General features: G+C 31.4%; 1 protein-coding gene across 1 annotated transcript; it reads right to left on the bottom strand.

The window, feature by feature from the left end:
• Window positions 1-10,668: 10,668 nt before the first annotated feature.
• Window positions 10,669-20,108, bottom strand: LOC134704869 (uncharacterized). Its single transcript, XM_063563655.1, has 3 exons — window positions 19,983-20,108; window positions 18,935-19,354; window positions 10,669-12,159 (listed from the first exon to the last, which is right to left on the bottom strand). Exons 1-3 carry the CDS (start codon window positions 20,053-20,055, stop codon window positions 11,786-11,788), a joined length of 867 nt encoding a protein of 288 aa, XP_063419725.1. The 5' UTR covers window positions 20,056-20,108; the 3' UTR covers window positions 10,669-11,785.
• Window positions 20,109-20,625: the final 517 nt, after the last annotated feature.

The raw sequence follows: 20,625 nt of genomic DNA, 5'->3' as shown, positions 1-20,625 counted from the left end.
TAAAATTCCACCACTCTTAACCATTTCATTTCCAACAAGGTTACATATAAGGTTCAAGTTTTGATTACTTCACATGCATGACCAAAATACCAAGAAAGGAACAAAAAATTCATATACATGCAGCAGAATAAAAGAAATAAAGTTAACATCAAGAAACGATCATACGCCTCACATTTGATGAAAATAATAGGTTTTTATACATCTACTTTTCCATTCTGTAACGAGGAAAGTACTAGCAGTTGCTTCTAGATTTGTTTTATTTGGAGCATGTTTATTGCTAGGACACCCTAGTTTAATTGCTGTTTTATTTCGAGTTATATTCATATGCAAAAAAACAAGTAAGGAAACAATTGCAAACACAAAATTCACCACTCAGCTTACATCTTACATCTTAATAAAGGTTATTATTTACAAATATATATAATAAAACATTTCATCTTTTAGGAATAGGATTGCCACCAGGTGCTCCAGGACGAGCGAATGAGAATGCAGAGAGCAAAACAAGCAATGACTTAATCGGTAAAGTAAACACAAATCCTTATTTTTTTGGACTTTTATTAAAGTTGTTTCAAAAACATGGTATTGTTACACATAAGTATCCCAAGGATTCGTTAGAAATAAGGATAACAAATTTAGAATGTGATTATCAAATAAAAAAATCCAACACACCCTCGGTGTTGATTATCTGATTATAAAAAACGAGAAAGTATGATATAACACTACTTTTTGACTCTTGAATTAGAAAAAAAAATCATTTAAAATGTATAAAATAAAATCAGATTATTAATAAATAAACTTATCATAGATACCAGGAATAAATTGTGTATATACGCCAGACGCGCGTTTCGTCTACAAAAGACTCACAAGTGACGCTCGAATCCAAACAAGTTAAAAATAAAGTACGAAATTGAAGAGCATGAAGGACCAAAATTCCTAAAAGCAAGCCAAAGATACAAGACTAAGAGACGTCAGTATTTCCGATTTTGAAATGTGTCTTACGGTTTTGTGTTTTTGCTCAAATTAAGCCAATAGTATTTTACCGATGTTCAAATCTTCTAAATCGGCTAGAACGAAACAAATCAAGGTAACACACACACTGAATGAATCACATAAACACACATAGGAGCGAGACTATGTTACCATGGACTGTTGTCTTTTATATAACTTTCTGCTTATTATTGAGTTACATGACATTTTAAGGAATTAGATAGTATAACAACTTTATAAGGTCTGCAGTCACATGAAAATAATAGAATTATTAGAACTCAATGTTGATACGCATTTTTATGTTTTAGGATCGGAATTTCCACCAGGTTTTCGAGGGCGAGTGAATGAGAAAGCACAGGACAACGCAAACAAGGACTTAAATGGTAACTTAAAAAAAGGCTACAAATTCTGATTATTTAATCAAACCAAACAGAAAAGATAAAGTCATTTGAAGATCATCAAATAGATATATCTACATTTCTCACAAGATGGTTTAAAAGAAAAAAATAACTAACTATATTTGAGATCGTAAAATCGGAAGAAATTGAAGTTTCGATTGGTGACATAATTTCATCTGAACGAGAAAATATGATACGGCTACTTTTGGACTCTTTAATTCAAAAGATAAAAAGTATATAGTATGAAATAATATCTTTCATAAGATAGAAATACATAAGTTTGTCAGATTTTGAAAATCGTGTCTTACTGGTTTGTTTTAGTCGACACTGCTCGTATCTCGTAATTCGATAAGTGAATAATCAAATCCAGGTTCAAAAACAAAAATTGAGTTAATTTCATACAGTTTAAAAGTAGCGAGACCTAGTGGGTCGCCAGGGTAAGCGTCTCATGCGCTGCACAATAAAGAATAGGATACATACTATAATACAGACTTTAATGGTATTCAACTTCTATCAATTATAACAAAACTTAAAGATCTTTCCATCTTATATTTTGAGATCTTTTCATTAACATTTAGTCATTAGTATTCAAACTGCTTGGGACACAAATGTTTATGTGAGTTCATTTTATAATATATTACCGTTGGTTTTCCCGTTTGAATGGTTTTACACTAGTAATTTTGGGGCCCTTTATAGCTTGTTGTTCGGTGTGAGCCAAGGCTCCGTGTTGAAGGCCGTACTTTAACCTATAATGGTTTAATTTTTAAATTGTTATTTGGATGGAGAGTTGTCTCATTGGCACTCACACCACATCTTCCTATATCTATGAATACTTTTTTGGGTAAATCGTTGAATCAAAACTTATATACCAAAAACTATACAAGAAATGGTGGTACAGATAAAACATGTCATTACACCATGCTTAAAACGTCATAGTGACAAATATAATTACTTGTCTTATTTGAAAAACCATTTGACACGTTATTCTGAAATGTTTATTCTCCCAATAAAAAAATATAATTGGAAGTCATCGCGACGTATTCTTAAGAACAATAATAAGATTGTTACCATAAACTGGTTTTTTATAATATATTCCTAACTATTGTCCAATCAACGGTAATTTTAAAGATTTATTTAGTTGCACAACTACATACAGTATGCAGTCACATGAAAATATTATAACTTGTATCGATGAACTTTGATTAGCAATTGTTGGTATATCAAGGAATGTAAACTTTAGACGAACACTTTCTCAAAAGAATGTTCTTCAGCATAATTTTAAAATACTTTATGTTTTAGGAATAAATTTGCCACCAAGTGGTCCAGGACGAAATTAAACTGCACAGAGTAATGCAATGAAGGAAATATCTACGACTTTTGGATAAGATAGAAAGAAAAAAAAATCAGTCAGGACGTTGATGCATATTTTATCTTACGAGATGATTATAAAAACAAATAAGAAATATTGAATAAATGAATATAAAAAAGTCTATATCGGTTGATTATATTTTCATCTGAAAAACTTGTAATTATAATGCTACTGCTTGCCATCTTTCATGCAAAAATGATTATTTTGTATCGTAGGCTTCATCATCCTATTTATTTATTAGTAATATCAACACAATTTAGAAATATCTAGAACATATCAAAATATGAGCACCTTAAGTATTTAAATAATTAAACTTACAATTCCAGCTTACCCCTCCCATACCAACGTATCATTCATTGTGTATGTTATAAAGAAAAACGTGAATGAGTGTTTACAAATTAAAGAGAAATATAAATTTACAGGGATAGTAAGATTTTTGTTTTATTCTCTTATACTAGTAAACTATTTGCCAATGTTTCTTCCTTTGTTGACATATTTGTGTGTTTTATAGTAATTACGATCATAATACAATTTCAAAACTGCCTTATCTTAGATACCTTTGGATACATTACTTTAGGCGGAATGACACAAATGTTTCGAATTTAGGGACCTCAATACTCTTAACTTTACACTTGATGTGTTTGCTAATTTTTTTGATCTTATTAGTCTTATGTTGACGAAACAAGTGTTTGGCGTATCAAACTATAAGCCTGATACCTTTGATAACTATTTACCCTATTTTTGGCATTTTAACTTATTATGTTTGTTTTGTTTTGTCACACACTTTTGTCAATATGATAGCATTCTATGCAACTGTAATAAAAGTGAGAGGTTTAGCTAGCTTTGAAACATTGTTTGATAAACCATTTTCTACATAAAAAAATGCCTCTATCAATTCATGATTATGACAGATATTTTCAACTCCATTGATGTGTTTGTACTTTTCGTTTTGAATTTTCCTTGGAGTTCGGTATTTTTGTTTTATACATATAAGTCATAACACTACCAAAACTGTCGGTAGCTCTGTTGGCCAGTTTGAACTCAAAATGCTGTGCTAGTTTGTTTTTCTCCTATATTAGGACGTTTGAACGTATAAATATACATTGAAGAACAACAAAAAATGTTTATTTTTTCAAGAACATGGAGGCCTCAGGTCAAGTCAGGAGCATCTGGCCTTTGTTATACTATAAGATATGCTTTTCGGATTTACATTTTACGTTTATTTTATAGCAATACACAGTACTATTCCCAACAATTGAAAGCATTACCAATATATAGTACTGACTTGGAATTGATTAAACATATATTTACGAAAATAAGGCTTATGAAAGAATTGTTTACAGCATATAAGATACTGATGTACCGTAAAACCTATTACCACAAAATATATTACCTAATTCGATTTAAGGTGATGCAATTTATGCGTAAGATCTGCAATTCCAATTGTCTGCATTCTAAATCAATTGAACAAATTGAATAGCACACTTCAATGTGTGATATTAATCAAGTTCATAATTGATCGATCGACTATGCATCATTTTAATGAATACTTATCAATACGTACTCCGAATATATGTCTGGAGTTACAAGTCAACCTGTAATTTACTTGTCAAGTGCAACTGTGGTTTGGCAAATATACTGTCTGTCATTTTTAACCGGATTTTCGATGAGAATGTCGGTTATTGATTTAGGGATGTACGGCAGTGGGGCGGTTGGTCGGGCGGGCGGCAGCCAAATGTTGTCCGTGCATTTACTCAAGAACCGTTCAACCAAAGCTTTTAAAATTTTAATATATTGTTACTGATGACAAAATGAAGGTCAAGTTTAATAATGACGATTTTGACTTTTACCGTTCAGGAGTTATGATTCTTAAAAGATTGAAAAGGGTGTTTCCAGTCATGTCGTTGCATTTACTCATGAACCATTCAACCAAAGCTTTTCAAATTTCAATATGCTGTTACTGATGAAAGGTCAAACTTGATATGAACGATTTTTAATTTCATCGTTCAGGAGTAATGGTTCTTAAAAAAATGAAGATGGTGTTTCCAGACATGTCCTTGCTGTAACTCATGAACCATTTACCAAAGGTTTTCAAATTTAAGTATAATAATACTGATCACAAAATTAAGGTCAAGTTTCATATTTACCATTTTCACTTTCACCGAGTAGATGTTGTGGTTCTTGAAAGGTAAACAAATGTCTTTCCAGTCATATCCATGCTTTAACTCATGAACCGTTGAACTAAAGCTTCTCAAATTTTAATATGTTGTTCCTGTAACTGATAACAAAATGGAGGTCAAGTTTGAAATTGACGATTTTTAATTTCACCGTTCAGAAGATATGGTTCTAGTGATATTAAAAAAAACAGGACACAAATGAATTTTAATAAATCCGGTTTGCTGTCGTTCTGACAGCCTCTTGTTTAAAATTACATGGCGAAATAGAACCTTATTTGAATAAATAATTGTTTAACAAACATGCCTCAGATATTCTAATCTGAAGAATGCACTAGTTGTTTTTTGTTGACATGTCTAACTAATCAGTTACCCAATAGAATATTGATATTGATTTCAACAAACATTGAGACGAGTAAAATAAAACTGTAATAAAATTATCGGTACCAATTTTGTTGCACCAGATGCGCATTTCGACAATACATGTCTCTTCAGTGATGCTCGTGGCCAAAATATTTGAAATCCAAAGCATATATAAAAGATGAAGAGCTATAATCCAAAAGGTCCAAAAAGTATAGCCAAATTCGTGAAAGGAATCAGAGCTTTGCATGAGGGAGATACATTCCTTAATTTATAATAATTTCTAATATTTTGTAACAGCAAATTTTAATAACACAAAACATCCGTATTTTCATGCCAGTACCGAAGTACTGGCTACTGGACTGGTGATACCCTCGGGGACTAATAGTCCACCAGCAGAGGCATCGACCCAGTGGTAGTAAATAAACACTTTTTGTCCCGAAATCTTTATGAAGAAAACCATATAAACAGTTTTCCCAATTTCCTCAATTAATTCATATAGGAAATTATGCGGTACTGATTGATTTTCATGTTTAACGCCACATTCAGTTCTCTTGACTATTTCATGGCGGCCAGGTTCTCCTGTAGAACCTCGACATTCGGCTGAAAAATTAGCAAACCTAGATGATTATTAACATACGTTTCGAAACCACTTTTCTACAGCGGGGTTCAAACTTTCAACGGCAGTTTTGAAAGGTTTAATATGATCACTGTAAATGAAATATATGGACCTCTCAGCAACCGAGGTCAGAACAGGCAATGCTTCGGTATTGAAATGATTTTTGGAAATAATAACCTTCTTAAATGTGCTAAATTCAAGCGAAGATTAATTAATGAAATATTACGAAACTAATGTGCAATCTGTCTCATTTGAATTAGACCTTGATTCGATTTGTCTATTATTTGACAATTTCATTTTGTAACGTGACATGATAAGGCGTTTTAAAATAACTCATCGTCTTTCAAAGTTTTGGGTTTGAGTTTCTAGTATAGTATCAAAAGGAAAATGACTACGGACACGCCAAAGTTTAAAGTGTTGTTTTTATTTTTGGGCATTATGTTGACATGATTGGACAACAGTTGTTATTTTTTTTCTCATCAGCAAGCATTTCGAAAGTAAACATTTATGAATTATAAACCGAAGATTTTGGTTAAACAATCCTTATACAACTTATGCTTGATATTTTAAAGCTAGTTTAAAGATCGCATTTGTCTTTTCACTTACTCTAAACAATTTTATACATGACATCTAGATCTCTAAATATAAAAAAAAAACCGCTGAGTAACACTTTTTTTTTATTTGCAAAAAACAATACTAGTAAATAGATTTGTATAATTTTGATCATTCATGTAAACAGCAGATTCCTGTTTACTGTATGATTTATTAAAATTATTGAATGCAAAGTACTATAAGAGGAACAACTCAAGCCAGGAATAATGTATGTATCTGAATGTAACTTGAACGTTCAAGGTCTGTCGAATGTGTGTCCACTTAAACTATATAGAAGTACATTCAAGACTCTATCATTATTTGATTCTACATTCGAACAACATAAGTTTGTTAAAAATTCAATGGATCGATCAACCTAGCTATGATATTATGTTTATGCAATGAATATTTAAAGATGAATTTAAAGTTCAAATTGAAAAAAAAATTTATCAAGAGATTATACATGAATTAGAGGTATAATACACCAAATGAACATTCAAACTTATAAGTTGAAAATAAACCGTCAACTAGTCTATAGAACCAAGAAACCAATCAACAGTCTTCAATCGAGTATATGACTCAAATGTATTGATGAATTATCGAGTGATAACATCCTAAAGCTAGTTTAAATTATATGGTGTATTTTATTTCCTTGTTTCGGCCACTAAATTAATATCTTCATTATAAGCTTTATCCAGTGGTTTATGCTAGATTTAAACTTGCTAATTGGGTTTTCTTTAATATAGGATATACGTTTATTTGTGGTAGGAATAGTTATAAAATCTTAACACTAGAATTTTGCTAAAAACATACATGTACCTTCAATTTCGAAGTATATTACAATGTATACAAAAGTTACGTAATTACTTAAATGATGGGGGAAAGATAACTGAAGGACAGTCAAACTCATAGATTGAAAATAAACTGACAACGTCATGGCTAAAAGATAAACGACAAACAGACAAATAATAGAACACAATACTCAACATAGAAAACTAATGATTAAACAATATTAACCCCACTAGAAACTTGAGATAAAAGACACATCAGATACATTTAAGCCTGCCTCGTATCCATATTGATATCTAGTAACTGATAATGAGGGTAGGTTGAAAAGGAGTTTTAGGACAACAAACATGATATCAGCTTCCCCATAGTGTACTTTCATTCTCTCTCTAGTAATATTTCTGCAGCGCCTGCATACGGAGTATATTTGACCAAGGTGATATGATGCTCCAATGCTTGTATTTTCTATCAGTATTCAAAAGAGGTTTGCGACTTACAAGAAAGCTATAACACCAAAAGTTCCAAGAGGTGACATGAATATAACACGACGGGTCCTCCATGCAGAACAAATCCGATTATTCTCCCGGAGCACCTAACATAATCCCCAGTTATGGTGGGATTCATGCTGCTCATTCCTTTCTTTTCTATGTTGTGTTTCTTGTACTGTTGCTTGTCTGTAGATATTTTTTGTTTTTAGTCAGGATGTTTATTTTCGACTAATGAGTTTGAATGATCCTTTGGTATTTCTCGCCTAACTTCAGACACGTTAAATGTTGAAAGCGTTGGTTTTTTTTTGGTTTTTTTTGTCGTTAAAATGATATAAATTATGACGTTGATCAATTTTGATTAATCAAATTGTTGTGCACTTTTATTTTTATCTAAAGAAATGCAAACGGAGAGAAATTGTAAACAGCAGAAATCATCAGTAATGCAAGACTTAAAGAAAACAATTTGAGAGCAATTTAAAAAAAATTAAAAAAATTAACAAATCCATGTGAGGTCATCTTTGCTTGCCTGAGTTATGCAAACATGTATATCCCGAGTCACGAGTGGAATTGAAGGGTAGTTGTTATTTTCATTTGATTGGCTGAAAAAATCCTACATTGATAAATAAAAAATCAATTAAAACTATTTTTTTTAATTCATGCAAAGAATATTTCCAGTGGGGAATGAATGATTTTTTTGGTAAAACCGGCCTTTTTAGGTAAACTATTTGAATCAATAATAATATTTTTTTATTCTGATAAACCTCAAATAAAAATAGTACACAGATATACATACATATATGGTTAAAAACAAACTTATTATACAACCAGACAAACAAACAAAAACATGAGCATTCAAAAAATCATAAGCTAAAAAATACACTCGCATAGATGTACATTGTGAACAAGTATGGGGATTTATGTAATTGCCTAGGGAACCAAATGATTTATTTATTATTCGTATACATATTTTTTTCTATTTTAAACTTTTAGTTTAAACCCATAATTTGTTTGAATTTCCAAAATTGGGTGTCTGCCACTCATTTTCTTTCATAACATATTCCCTGTCAAGCATATTCTGTTTTCAATTTTTTCGCCATCCTGAATTCTGTTTTAACTTTGTTAATGATTTGGGATTTATACAGTCATACAAATCAAACAAATACCTCTGTCTTCAAAAATATAAAAAAAAGTTTTAAAACAAGCGGTTTTAACGTTTTAACGGATACCAAAATTCACCTTAACCTGAAACGACATAGAAAAACAAAACTTAATTAAAAGACATATAAACAATACAAGTAAGCATACACTGAACGAATAAATTTAATCTATGACACCAGGTTCATATAATGTTAATACAAAAGCGGGAAGATGTAATAAAATATCAGAGAGACAACAGAACAGTTAACTAATATGAACTTCCTATTTCATACAAAATTTGACCGAGTTGTCAATAAAATTAGTCTCATCCGCAAGTAATTGATATACTCATTATAAATTTGTTTTGATGAACAATTTTGTGTTATGTATTTAACGTTTTTAAAAACGACAGAAATTAGAAAGGAGGAATATATAAAATGTGTTTAATCGCACGTACGAATTTTACTAGTACTGTTCACACAGTCATTTTATAAATAACTTGCAAATAATATGTGGCTAATGTCTTCCGTGAACCGGTCTGCAAGTCATAAACTCAAGGTCAGTCTATAAATAAAACGATACTTGTATTAAATAGATTAATAGTATTTTTTTTATCATTATTTATTAAGCATAATAAGGAAACATGTGCTATCTGAATAGCCAAATGTAATAAATGCATATATAAATCATATCTATATATCTTCAAATATAATAAATTAGTTTTTTGAATGACAGCACAAAATTCCGACTGCATTTTTTTCAGCATTCTTCTAACTATTAATCTAAGATTTGACCACACAATGAATATTGTTTACGCAAACGTTTTCGTACCAACGGTTGCCGAGGGTTGTACGCATAGTTTTTAAATCCTTTTATAACATCAACTCAAACATGAAATAGGAACCTATATCAGTCTTCAAAAAAGAAAGAAAAGAGATTCGTATTTGTTTCTTTTTCTGTCATTTTAGTATCTATAATTAAAATATTCTAAGTAGCGAAGATAACTTACGTTCGAATTATTCCTGTTAATTCCTACAATGGTTTCATTTCGTGAAAAATATAAGTAAGTGGTCATTTAAAAAACCATGTTCAATCCACCATTTTCTACATTAGAAAATGCCTGTACCAAGTCAGGAATATGACAGTTGTTATCCATTCGTTTGATGTGTTTGGACATGTGATTTTGCCTTTTGATTTTTGATTTTCCTTTTTGAATTTTCCTCGGAGTTCAGTATTTTTGTGTTTTTACTTTTTTTTTAGAAGCAAAGATTATGTCTGGGTTTGTTTTGTTTTAGTTTGTCTTTTTTGTCTATAAAACCTCATTTGTTCTATATGTTCATTGTTTTTGTTTTTTTTTAAATATGATATATTGATACAAGTGTTATTTTCCTTCTTAAATATATACATATACCTTCTTGTATCCATATCTACCTTTGCAGTACGGTCTGTACCTTAACCATGTTAACTGTGGTCTATATTATAACCTATTTATAATATATTCGTTCTCCAAAATTTATAATGAAAAGAATAAAGAATCATGATGATGACAAAAACAACATTTGTAAACAAGAACAATATCAATTAAGTCTCTGACTAAATAAAAAAAAGAGCGATATCATAGTACGGTATTTCCGAACATGTCAACCCCTTCCGTTTATTATAAAAATAACAGTAACACTATATATTCATTTAAAAAAAAAATAATATTCTTATTTAAAACAAAATAAAATTAACTTTATAATGAAATGATATACAACAGTCGTAAATGTAACCGAAATAACGATACATACCTTTTAAGTTTGGTTTCGGCAATCAGATTTGTAATATGTCAAATATGTTCTATGGCATTACTAATTCAAGTTGTTAAAATGTTAATAATAAAGAAGCGCGATGGTGAGTATGTTTAATCAGATTATATATGAAAAGCTATATACATAAAGCAAGCATATGAAAATATACAAAACACCAACAAAGCAACAAACCACACTCCCGAAAAATGCATCAAAATTACATTATAATTAAAAACAAGACAGTATCAATAACAGATTTAAGAAATATCAGGAAATAAAAAAAGATCGCACTACGTCTTGAATATATTTTCTTTCTGATCAAAGAGTAAATTTGAACAAGTTTACTGCTCAGCGTATCTTTGATAATGATTTCATAATGTTCATACCTACATATATGATATTGATGAAGTATCTGCCTGGTTATTTTATAAACTTACTGTTTAAGCAATGCTTGTCAGAGAAGAAAAATGATACCAAGACGAGGATGTAAAAAGTGTTGAATCTGATCTTTAGCAGGTTTTGTTTGTTGATGTGGTTCATCAGTTTATTAATTTTTTTTATATAGATTAGACTTTTGGTTGTGCCGTTTTTTCCCCCCGTTTGAATGATTTTACACTAATAATAATTGGACCCTTTATAGCATGCTGTTCAATGTGAGCCAATGCTCCGTGTTGAAGACCGTACTTTGACCTATAATGGTTTACTTGTTTGTTTCAATGGAACTGATACCGCACCTTTTTATAGCTAATGAGCGCCCTTGTGCATATTTTTGTTTAGGGAATCGTAGAAAATCGTTTTATATTTGTCGTCAGAAAGACCATAAGAGAGAGGTCAAAATTAAAGATGAAAGCCTAATTGGTTATATGTTTACTGAACATAAATGAAAGATAAAAACAACAATGTTACAGTGGACCTGAACATGTGATGGAGTGATTGATACATTGCTGTTCAATAATCAGATCAATAAATTTTCCGTTACCAGACAACAGAGTTTACTTCCGCACTCTTACCAGACGTGGTGCGTATTTATACCCTCGCTTAGCATGGGTCACGCTGCCGTCTAAATATATTTGTTAACAGATTCAATCAATTGGATGAAATAAATATAAACTTACTTATCCTAAGTGTATACTTTGCATTAATTTTTCCTGGTGAACATGTATCATTCAATTCAGCTTTGCATTGAAAAACGACAGCCGAATAGTCATCTGTGATATTATATGATAATGTAGACTGACGACTATACTGGCACTCCATTTTAGTTGCAGGCTCCTGTATTATATTTCCAGGATAAGGTATGAGGCTGGTGTCGACTCCGATACGTTGATAACACCAGTGAAGGTATGCGGGTGGTGAGCCGACCGTCCCATTACAATATAAATCTACAACCGTCCCGGGTGAGAATAGAACATCATTTTCTAATGGGTATTTTGTTGATATGTTGACTGTTGTTGGCTCCACTGAAAATGTAGATGTGTTGAAATAAAATTAAACAGCACATGTTTTTGTTTTAAAAAGTTTAAATACATAGCAATAAAAATCAATAGTCTCATGATTTCAACTGTCAGTATGTAGCGTATGATAAATGATTTTTCATTGTCTGTACTTGATAATCGTTATCTAGTTTTCTGTTATTAATATACATAAAGGCCCCCTTAAAGATTTGAAAGCGATAGTTGAATTGAGAGGATTTATCTTACAAGAATATTCGATATGAGAAGGGCGACGGAATATTTAAACTTATAAATCGATAACAAACTGACAATGCCAGTTAAACAACATAAAATGATAAAACGACAAACAACAGAACATAAAACAAAATAAATTAAAAGAATCCAATCGAAAAGGAGGTTATCTTAGGTGTTAAAATACGGTCAGCAGATCCTGCTTCTCATGTGGCACCTGCTATGTTGCATATGTAAATACGCACCCTGCAATGAATTTAGTTCGGAAGGTTATATTCAAGGAAAATAGAACGGGATTGCAATTACGAAATCAGAACATAACCGTCGTTATACATGACGCAGATGTTCCATAACGGTTAACGAACTCGTGATGGCGTACGTTAAATTTTCTATGAGATGATATAAAGTTCACCTCTTGTATCTCTCGTAATAGCTTACTTGTAAGCTGCAAGCCTCTATCAAAGAAACCATCCCATTAGAGAAACATGAAGTGAAAGGGTAATTATAGATTCTTTTCATCCTTAACAAGCAGCTCGTTTTAGAAATCAACCATACTAGAACACACCCGCGAAATCGCGGGCATTCAGAGCGTATTTGAAATGATGTAAAGTGTTGTAGGAAGAATTTTGTAAAAGATTTAATGACTTGAGAATTTCAGGAAAAGTATCAAAACTCATAGGTACTTCGGGACAGGAAAATATTTTTTCAACCCTCCTCCTTTATTTCCAAAATTCCCATTTTTTTGTTTTCTATTAATTTCATTATGAACATACATTTAGTGTACATGTATTATGAACATTCCAGTCAGGAGCCTGTAATTCAGTGGTTCAGTGATATTTGTTTTTCGTTCATTTTTTGTACATGAATAAGGTTGTTAGTTTTCTAATTTGAATTGTTTTACATTGTCATTTCGGGGCCTTTTATATCAGACTATGCAGTATCGGCTTTTGCTTATTGTTGAAGGCCGTAAGGTGACCTTTAAATGTTAATATCGGTGTCATTTTTGTCTCTTGTGGAGAGCTGTCTTATTGGCATTCATACCACATCTTCTTTTTTTTTGTAAAACATTTAGTGACTTGAGAATTTCAGAAAAGGTATCCCAAAAGTCATAGGTAATTTGGAACAGGATAATACAGAAAATACACTTTATTCGTAGTATATGTATTTGTTTCAAAGTAAAAAGAAAAACGCAAACCGTAGGTCTAATCTGACTTAAATTTCGTCCAATGACGAGAATATGACAGAAAATACACTGTTTTCGTAGTATTAATGTATGTTCAAAGTATACAGAAAAACGCAAACTCGTAGTATATGTATTTGTTTCAAAGTTAAAAGAAAAACGCAAACCGTAGGCCTATTCTGACTTAAATTTCGTCCAATGACGGATATAAGACAGAAAATACACTGTCTTCGTAGTATTAATGTATGTTCAAAGTATACAGAAAAACGTAAACTCGAAGTATACAGACAGACAGACAGACAGAATATTTTATTATAGTGTCACATACCAATACTGAACAATATCATACATAATAATATAAGTATAAAAATACAAATAAGAATTTAAATCGAAGTTAAAATATCGGTATCCAGCCATGACTGACTTATGAGACACTTTTGCTTTAAAACTTATTCTAACATTCATTTACAAATGAATAAATAAAACTTTTACATCACATTTAAAAAATCTAAAAAATCTGTTATACACAATATTTTCTGCGGTTAAACATAAAATAATAAAGATTTTGCTAAAAAGACTTGTATACAGTCATATGACATCAGAAAGATAAATTTGTCATCATGATTAAAATCGTAAAAATTTGGGTTAATTTCACTTGCTTTCATAAAAACATCATATCGCAGATCTGAATAAAATTCACAATGCATTAAAAAATGTTTTTCGTCTTCTACACAATCAACTGTACAATATTTACATTTTCTGTCATTAAGAAGAGTTTTTGGCTTGGTGTAACGACCTGTCTCTATAGCTAAATGTAGAGATCCATTTCTAAATTTAGATAAAATACGTCTATGTTGTGTAATTCTATAGTCATAAGCATATCGCACTCTCAAAAAATAGACGGTACGTTTCTAACAGTTCGGCTGATTTTGTTGTTATAAAACCCATATCACCTAAAACCGCTATATTCGACGCATTTGATGAACTTCCCATAAAAAGTCTACATGCCTTGTTCTGAATTGTTTGAACTTCTCTTCAGTTGTTGTGTCTCCATAATCCGACTCCATGTAATAGCACGGGTTCAATAAGAGTTTTATAAAGTTTTGTATAAACATCAAATGACATCCCTCCACATGATAAAAATTTAGTGTATACTGCAGAAAGCGCCCGGCTTGCTGATTTTGTTATCTCTCGGATCGTATATTTGTGTTTCATAAATTCGTTTATATGTAATCCTAAATATCTGTACGCATTGTCAAAGCTAATAGGCATATCACCGCATTTAAAATTGAAGGCTGATCTCGGAGCCTTTTTGTTACGAAAATGTATAATTTTGGTCTTGGTCTCATTTAAAGTCATTCTCCATTTCATACACCAAGAATTAATACAGTTTAACATATTTTGAAGACTCTCTTCGTCTGGCGCGATAAGTGCAATATCATCAGCATATAGCAAAATTGAAACATTCAAATCATCAATGTCAACACCAATATTTAGAGCACGTATGTCTTCAGCTAGGTCATTCACATAAATAGAAAATAATGAAGGCGACATTTTACAGCCTTGTTTCACACCAAAATTAACAGGAAAAATATCAGTCAAATAATGTCCCAGCTTCACTGCACTCTTAGTAGCATCATATAAAAATTGTATAGCCTTTAGAAACATCCCATTTATGCCTATACTCATTAATTTATGCCACAATATATCACGGTTCACATTGTCAAATGCCCTCTTTGCATCTATGAAACAAACAAATGTGTCTTTCTTTTTAAGTTTTCTGTTCTTTATAATAGATTGTAACACATAGAGATAATCTAGACAACTTCTGTTTTTTCGGAAACCGTTTTGTTCTTCCGCTAAAATGTCATTCTGTTCGAGCCAAAAACTAAGTCTTTTATTTAAAATATCTGCATATATTTTGCATGGTACGGATATAATTGGAATGGGACGATATTCTGACGGGTTCAACGGATCCATTTTGGGTTTTGGAATCGGAGTATTTACACTTGTGAGCCATTCTTCCGGCACTTGTCCTTCGGTAAAACAAAAATTAACAAGTTTATGTAACAAATTAATACAATTATCATTCCGCAATATTTCACTGGGTATTTCGTCTATACCAATGGCTTTACCAAGCTTTGCTTTATACACTGCATCCTTAATTTCTTCTCTACTAATTTCACGGTTTAATCCACTAACATCGATATCGTTTCTGTAGTTATTTTCATTTCGCACTCTGTTTTTGATATCTGCTAAAAACGTATCATCATAATTATTGCACGAGTCGACGCTATTGAATGCCGATTCATATTCTGTTTTCCACTTTTCGAGCACGGTGTCAGTTTCATTTGTAACTTCACCGTTTTCCGTTCGGACCTGATATATACGTTGCGTTTTACGTTCATTTGCTAGTCCTAGCTTCCCTATAGATTTCCAGAAATCTTTCGTATTATGTCCCTCGAGATAATGTAACTGGTTTTGCTGTTCTATTTGTTACCTACGTTTTGATTTACGGTTAAATGTATCAAAGTGTTTCCGTCTTTGCACGTATGTACTGCGTAGCGTTGATTGAGCGTTTGTTTTGCAACTCGTCCATTCCTTTTCAGCCTTGCATGCTTTATCCCATAAATCTTAAAGCTCTTCATTCCAGTATGGCTTTCGGTTATTTTTATGATGACGTTTATTTGGAATATTTTGCTTTTGTTCTTTACAGGTAAGTTCAATTTCAGTTACCAATAAATGTTTTAGTTCTTTAAAGGCCGAATCTACGTCTTGTCGCTGATCTAAAGCATGTTCTAATCTTAAAATAGTATCTTGTAAAAGATTTTGCATAGGTTCATCTGAAAAAAGATCGTTACGTAAACCATCATATCTAAACCTTCTCGGCGCTTTTTATGGTTTTGTATGTATTTGTTTCAAAGTAAAACGAAAGACGCAAACCGTAGGTCTATTCTGACTCAAATTTCGTCCAATGACGGATATAAGACAGAAAATACACTGTCTTCGTAGTATTAATGTATGTTCAAAGTATACAGAAAAACGCAAACTCGTAGTATATGTATTTGTTTCAAAGTAAAAAGAAAGACGCAAACCATAGGTCTATTCTGACTCAAATTTCGTCCAATGACGGATATAAGACAGAAAATACACTGTATTCGTAGTATTAATGTATGTTCAAAGTATACAGAAAAACGCAAACTCGTAGTATATGTATTTGTTTCAAAGTAAAAAGAAAAAACGCAAACCGTAGGTCTATTCTGACTCAAATTTCGGATATAAGACAGAAAATACACTGTATTCGTAGTATTAATGTATGTTCAAAGTATACAGAAAAACGCAAACCGGAAATCTAATCTGACTTAAAATTTCGCCCAATGACGGAAACATATCCGGACTTCTTTTTTTCTCGTTTTTCACCCAAAATATCTCAATCTGAATAATCATATGAATGGATGACAAATGCGATTATGCACTGTACCCATAGCGCACAGAGGCATGATGATTAATTTATTGTGGAAAGAAGAGAAGCGACACCCAAAATGAGGTCGTCTCGTTTAATAGTATAGATATCAAAAAAGAAACATTTCGGCAAAAAAGCGAGCAGTTAACGATGTTTTCTTGAAAAAAAACATGTTCCAAATGTAACAAGTATTTTTATTATGTTTGTTTCACAGGTTTTTTTGTAACATATCTTCCTCCCGACAATGTACTTGTTCTATGATGTTCATTCTAATTTCAATACGAAATGCCATAATTTCAGTTTTTGTCAGATCTTTAAGGACTTTTTTCATTTCAGATAAATTAACCGTCTGGACTAGATACGCATATTATTGTGAACTGTTATCAAAGGAAGTATGAATTTCGTTGGTTGTTTTTCAAACAAATTTCATATTTTGCAGTTATATATTATAAACTTCAAATTCTACTTTACCCGTTTATTGAAAGAGAATTTATTCATTTTATCGTAAAACAAAATGAGCACAACATCTAAAGTGTTGAAGTTCGCCAATTACGCCTTTTGGCTGAGCACAATTCATCAAAAGGTAAATAATCTAATAAAATGTCCAGGTTTAACAAAACAGTGTTTTGACGACTATATTTTTGGCACTTAACTGATTATTTTTAATGCAAAAGTTTTAGGTGTACTCATGTAAACTTGTTCTGCTCCAGATATTTTTTTTTTAGGGAAACGGTCCAACACCGTTTGAATTCTTTCAATTTTGCCACATTCTAATACCTTTAAAAAGTGTTCAAAAGTTGCTTATGAATTTGAATTGACGTTTTGTTGAATATCTTTTGCGAATCGAGGGCGACCAAAAATCGATATTCAAAATATACTCATCATAGATACCAGGACTACAATTTGAATATACGCCAGACGCGCGTTTCGTCTACTTTGTTTAATAAGACGATAATAAATATTGACAAAAAATATCGGCCACCAGGTACACAGGCAAAATTGGCTTGTGAAAAAGCGAGCAGTTAACGATGTTTTCTTGAAATAAAACATGTTCCAAATGTAACAAGTATTTTGATTATGTTTGTTTCACAGGTTTTTTTGTAACATATCTTCCTCCCGACAATGTACTTGTTCTATGATGTTCATTCTAATTTCAATACGAAATGCCATCATTTCAGTTTTTGTCAGATCTTTAAGGACTTTTTTTATTTCAGATAAATTAACCGTCTGGACTAGATACGCATATTATTGTGAACTGTTATCAAAGGAAGTATGAATTTTCGTTGGTTGTTTTTCAAACAAATTTCATATTTTGCAGTTATATATTATAAACTTCAAATTCTACTTTACCCGTTTATTGAAAGAGAATTTACTCATTTTATCGTAAAACAAAATGAGCACAACATCTAAAGTTTTGAAGTTCGCCAATTACGCCTCTTGGCTGAGTACAATTTATCAAAAGGTAAATAATCTAATTAAATGTCAAGGTTTAACAAAACAGTGTTTTGACGACTATATTTTTGGCACTTAACTGATTATTTTTAATGCAAAAGTTTTAGGTGTACACATGTAAACTTGTTCTGCTCCAGAATTTTTTTTTAGGGAAACGGTCCAACACCGTTTGAATTCTTTCAATTTTGCCACATTCTAATACCTTTAAAAGGTGTTCAAAAGTTGCTCATGAATTTGAATTGACGTTTTGTTGAATATCGTTTTCGAATCGAGGGCCACCAAAAATTGATATTCAAAATATACTCATCATAGATACCAGGACTACAATTTGTATATACGCCAGACGCGCGTTTCGTCTACAAAGTCATCAACATATTTTTTCAGCTTGATTATTATTTAAAAATAAAGAACGATAAATTAAACTTTTTCTTTTGTCTATGATTGAGCTGATTTACCTGATAGATTCACAGTTCCGGTAGATGTTTCACTAAACGAATTATCCGTGTAGTAACTGATCAAACATTGGTAGCTTCCTCCATCCCCACATATCATATTATCGGCCGTAATAATAAACTTCAAATTTGCCTCTGAGACAGGATAAATTACAGATCCATTTACGCTTGCTCTGAATTTGAAGTTATCGTCACTCCATGTGACAAGAAGAAAATTGTTGGTAATACCAGCATCTGATGAGTATGCTACCGTGACAACATCTTTATAAATGCCAGAAATGTTTTTCAACAGTTTAATGTAATATACCGAATCATCAACAGAAGCGTTAAATGCAAGTTGGCAGTTCAGCTCGATGTTTTCTTTTTGGTAGATAATGATTGACGGAACTTCGAACTTGATGTTTATACTATTGGTGCAAATAACTACAAAAAAAATGTTTTAAGAGTAAAATAAATCATACCATAGTTGAGAAATTATAAAGCAAAATTGTTATGAAACATAGATAGTTATTTTTGTGATCAACAATTGCCTGTCCATTGAAATAAAATTAATTCAGAAGACGATCTCTCCCAATCCTTAACCATGCAATTTACACCTTAAACACTGCTTAAAATGTATCTAGGCGGTTATGAATATTGAAATACACATACATGTTCCAGTAAATGTATATTCAAAACATTATTAACAAAACCATAGTACACCGTACTTCCACGCATTACCATACCGCTATGTTTAGAAAATAAACTGAAAACGCCAGGACTTTAAAAGAAAGAGACGAACAGAAAAACAATAGTACACAAAACACATTATAGAAAACTAAAGACTGAACAACACGAACACCATCAAAACCAGAAGGGTGATTTCAAGTGTTCTGGAAGGGTAAGCATACCCTGCTCCACAGGTGTCACGCTGCTCATGTTAGTAATCAAACCCGGTAATAAGATTAATTTGGTAGATCATATTTGTTTTATTTGCAATGATGTTTAAATACAAGATCTGCATAAATGTGCAGTCACTTTATTGTTTTGATAAGGTTTAAGATGTACTCACTTAACACTTCGGTAGTTAATGTTAAACATATCCACACAATAAACTGCTCAAATAAATGAACCATTTTTGACATGTATCACATTTACTTCTCTTCTTACAATTGAATATGATCGGCACACTGTCGTATTCAAAGATCTATTTGCATTATAGATAATCTAAAAAACCTTTTGAAAATTCCGTCAATGATAAGGAAGCAATTAACTTTAAAAAGTAAAAAAACTTCCTAAATGAATGAGGAAATAATATGAAACAAAGATTTAATCTTGAACAATGTCAAGTAATAAGGTTTCTTTGTTATAGATCAAAGAAGTGTTGTTATTTCCTCCTTCATTTCTCTCATACAGTCAGTATACGATATATAATAATAAAGTAATAGTTTACCAATTAAAGTACCAATAATGATGTTTGGGGTGAATAGACAATCATTACACTAAAAATGAGGAAACATTCTAAAAGTACTGAAATCAAATGTGCCGAATAGGAAGTTAAATGTTAATTTGAATACAGAAACCTGCACGTGATTGTTTTCTTTTTTTTTGTAGACAGTATCCTTATATAATAAATAGCAATGCCAGATGGAAAATTGTTTACACATAGCAAAAACACGATTAGTATGAAGTAGCTTTGTTATGGAGCTTATCAT

The sequence above is a fragment of the Mytilus trossulus genome, chromosome 2 (genome assembly GCF_036588685.1).
Source record: "Mytilus trossulus isolate FHL-02 chromosome 2, PNRI_Mtr1.1.1.hap1, whole genome shotgun sequence".
NCBI lineage: Eukaryota > Metazoa > Mollusca > Bivalvia > Mytilida > Mytilidae > Mytilus > Mytilus trossulus.
The sequence above is the reverse complement of the archived record's forward strand: the minus strand, read 5'-3'. Positions and strand labels throughout refer to the sequence as shown.

Coding starts and splice junctions, on each gene's coding strand:
- LOC134704869 (XM_063563655.1), bottom strand. CDS start 20,055: ATGTCAAAAATGGTTCATTTATTTGAGCAGTTTATTGTGTGGATATGT. Junction 19,355..19,982: donor ATTAACTACCGAAGTGTTAA/GTGAGTACATCT, acceptor TTTTTTTTGTAG/TTATTTGCACCAATAGTATA. Junction 12,160..18,934: donor CGGAACTGTGAATCTATCAG/GTAAATCAGCTC, acceptor CTACATTTTCAG/TGGAGCCAACAACAGTCAAC.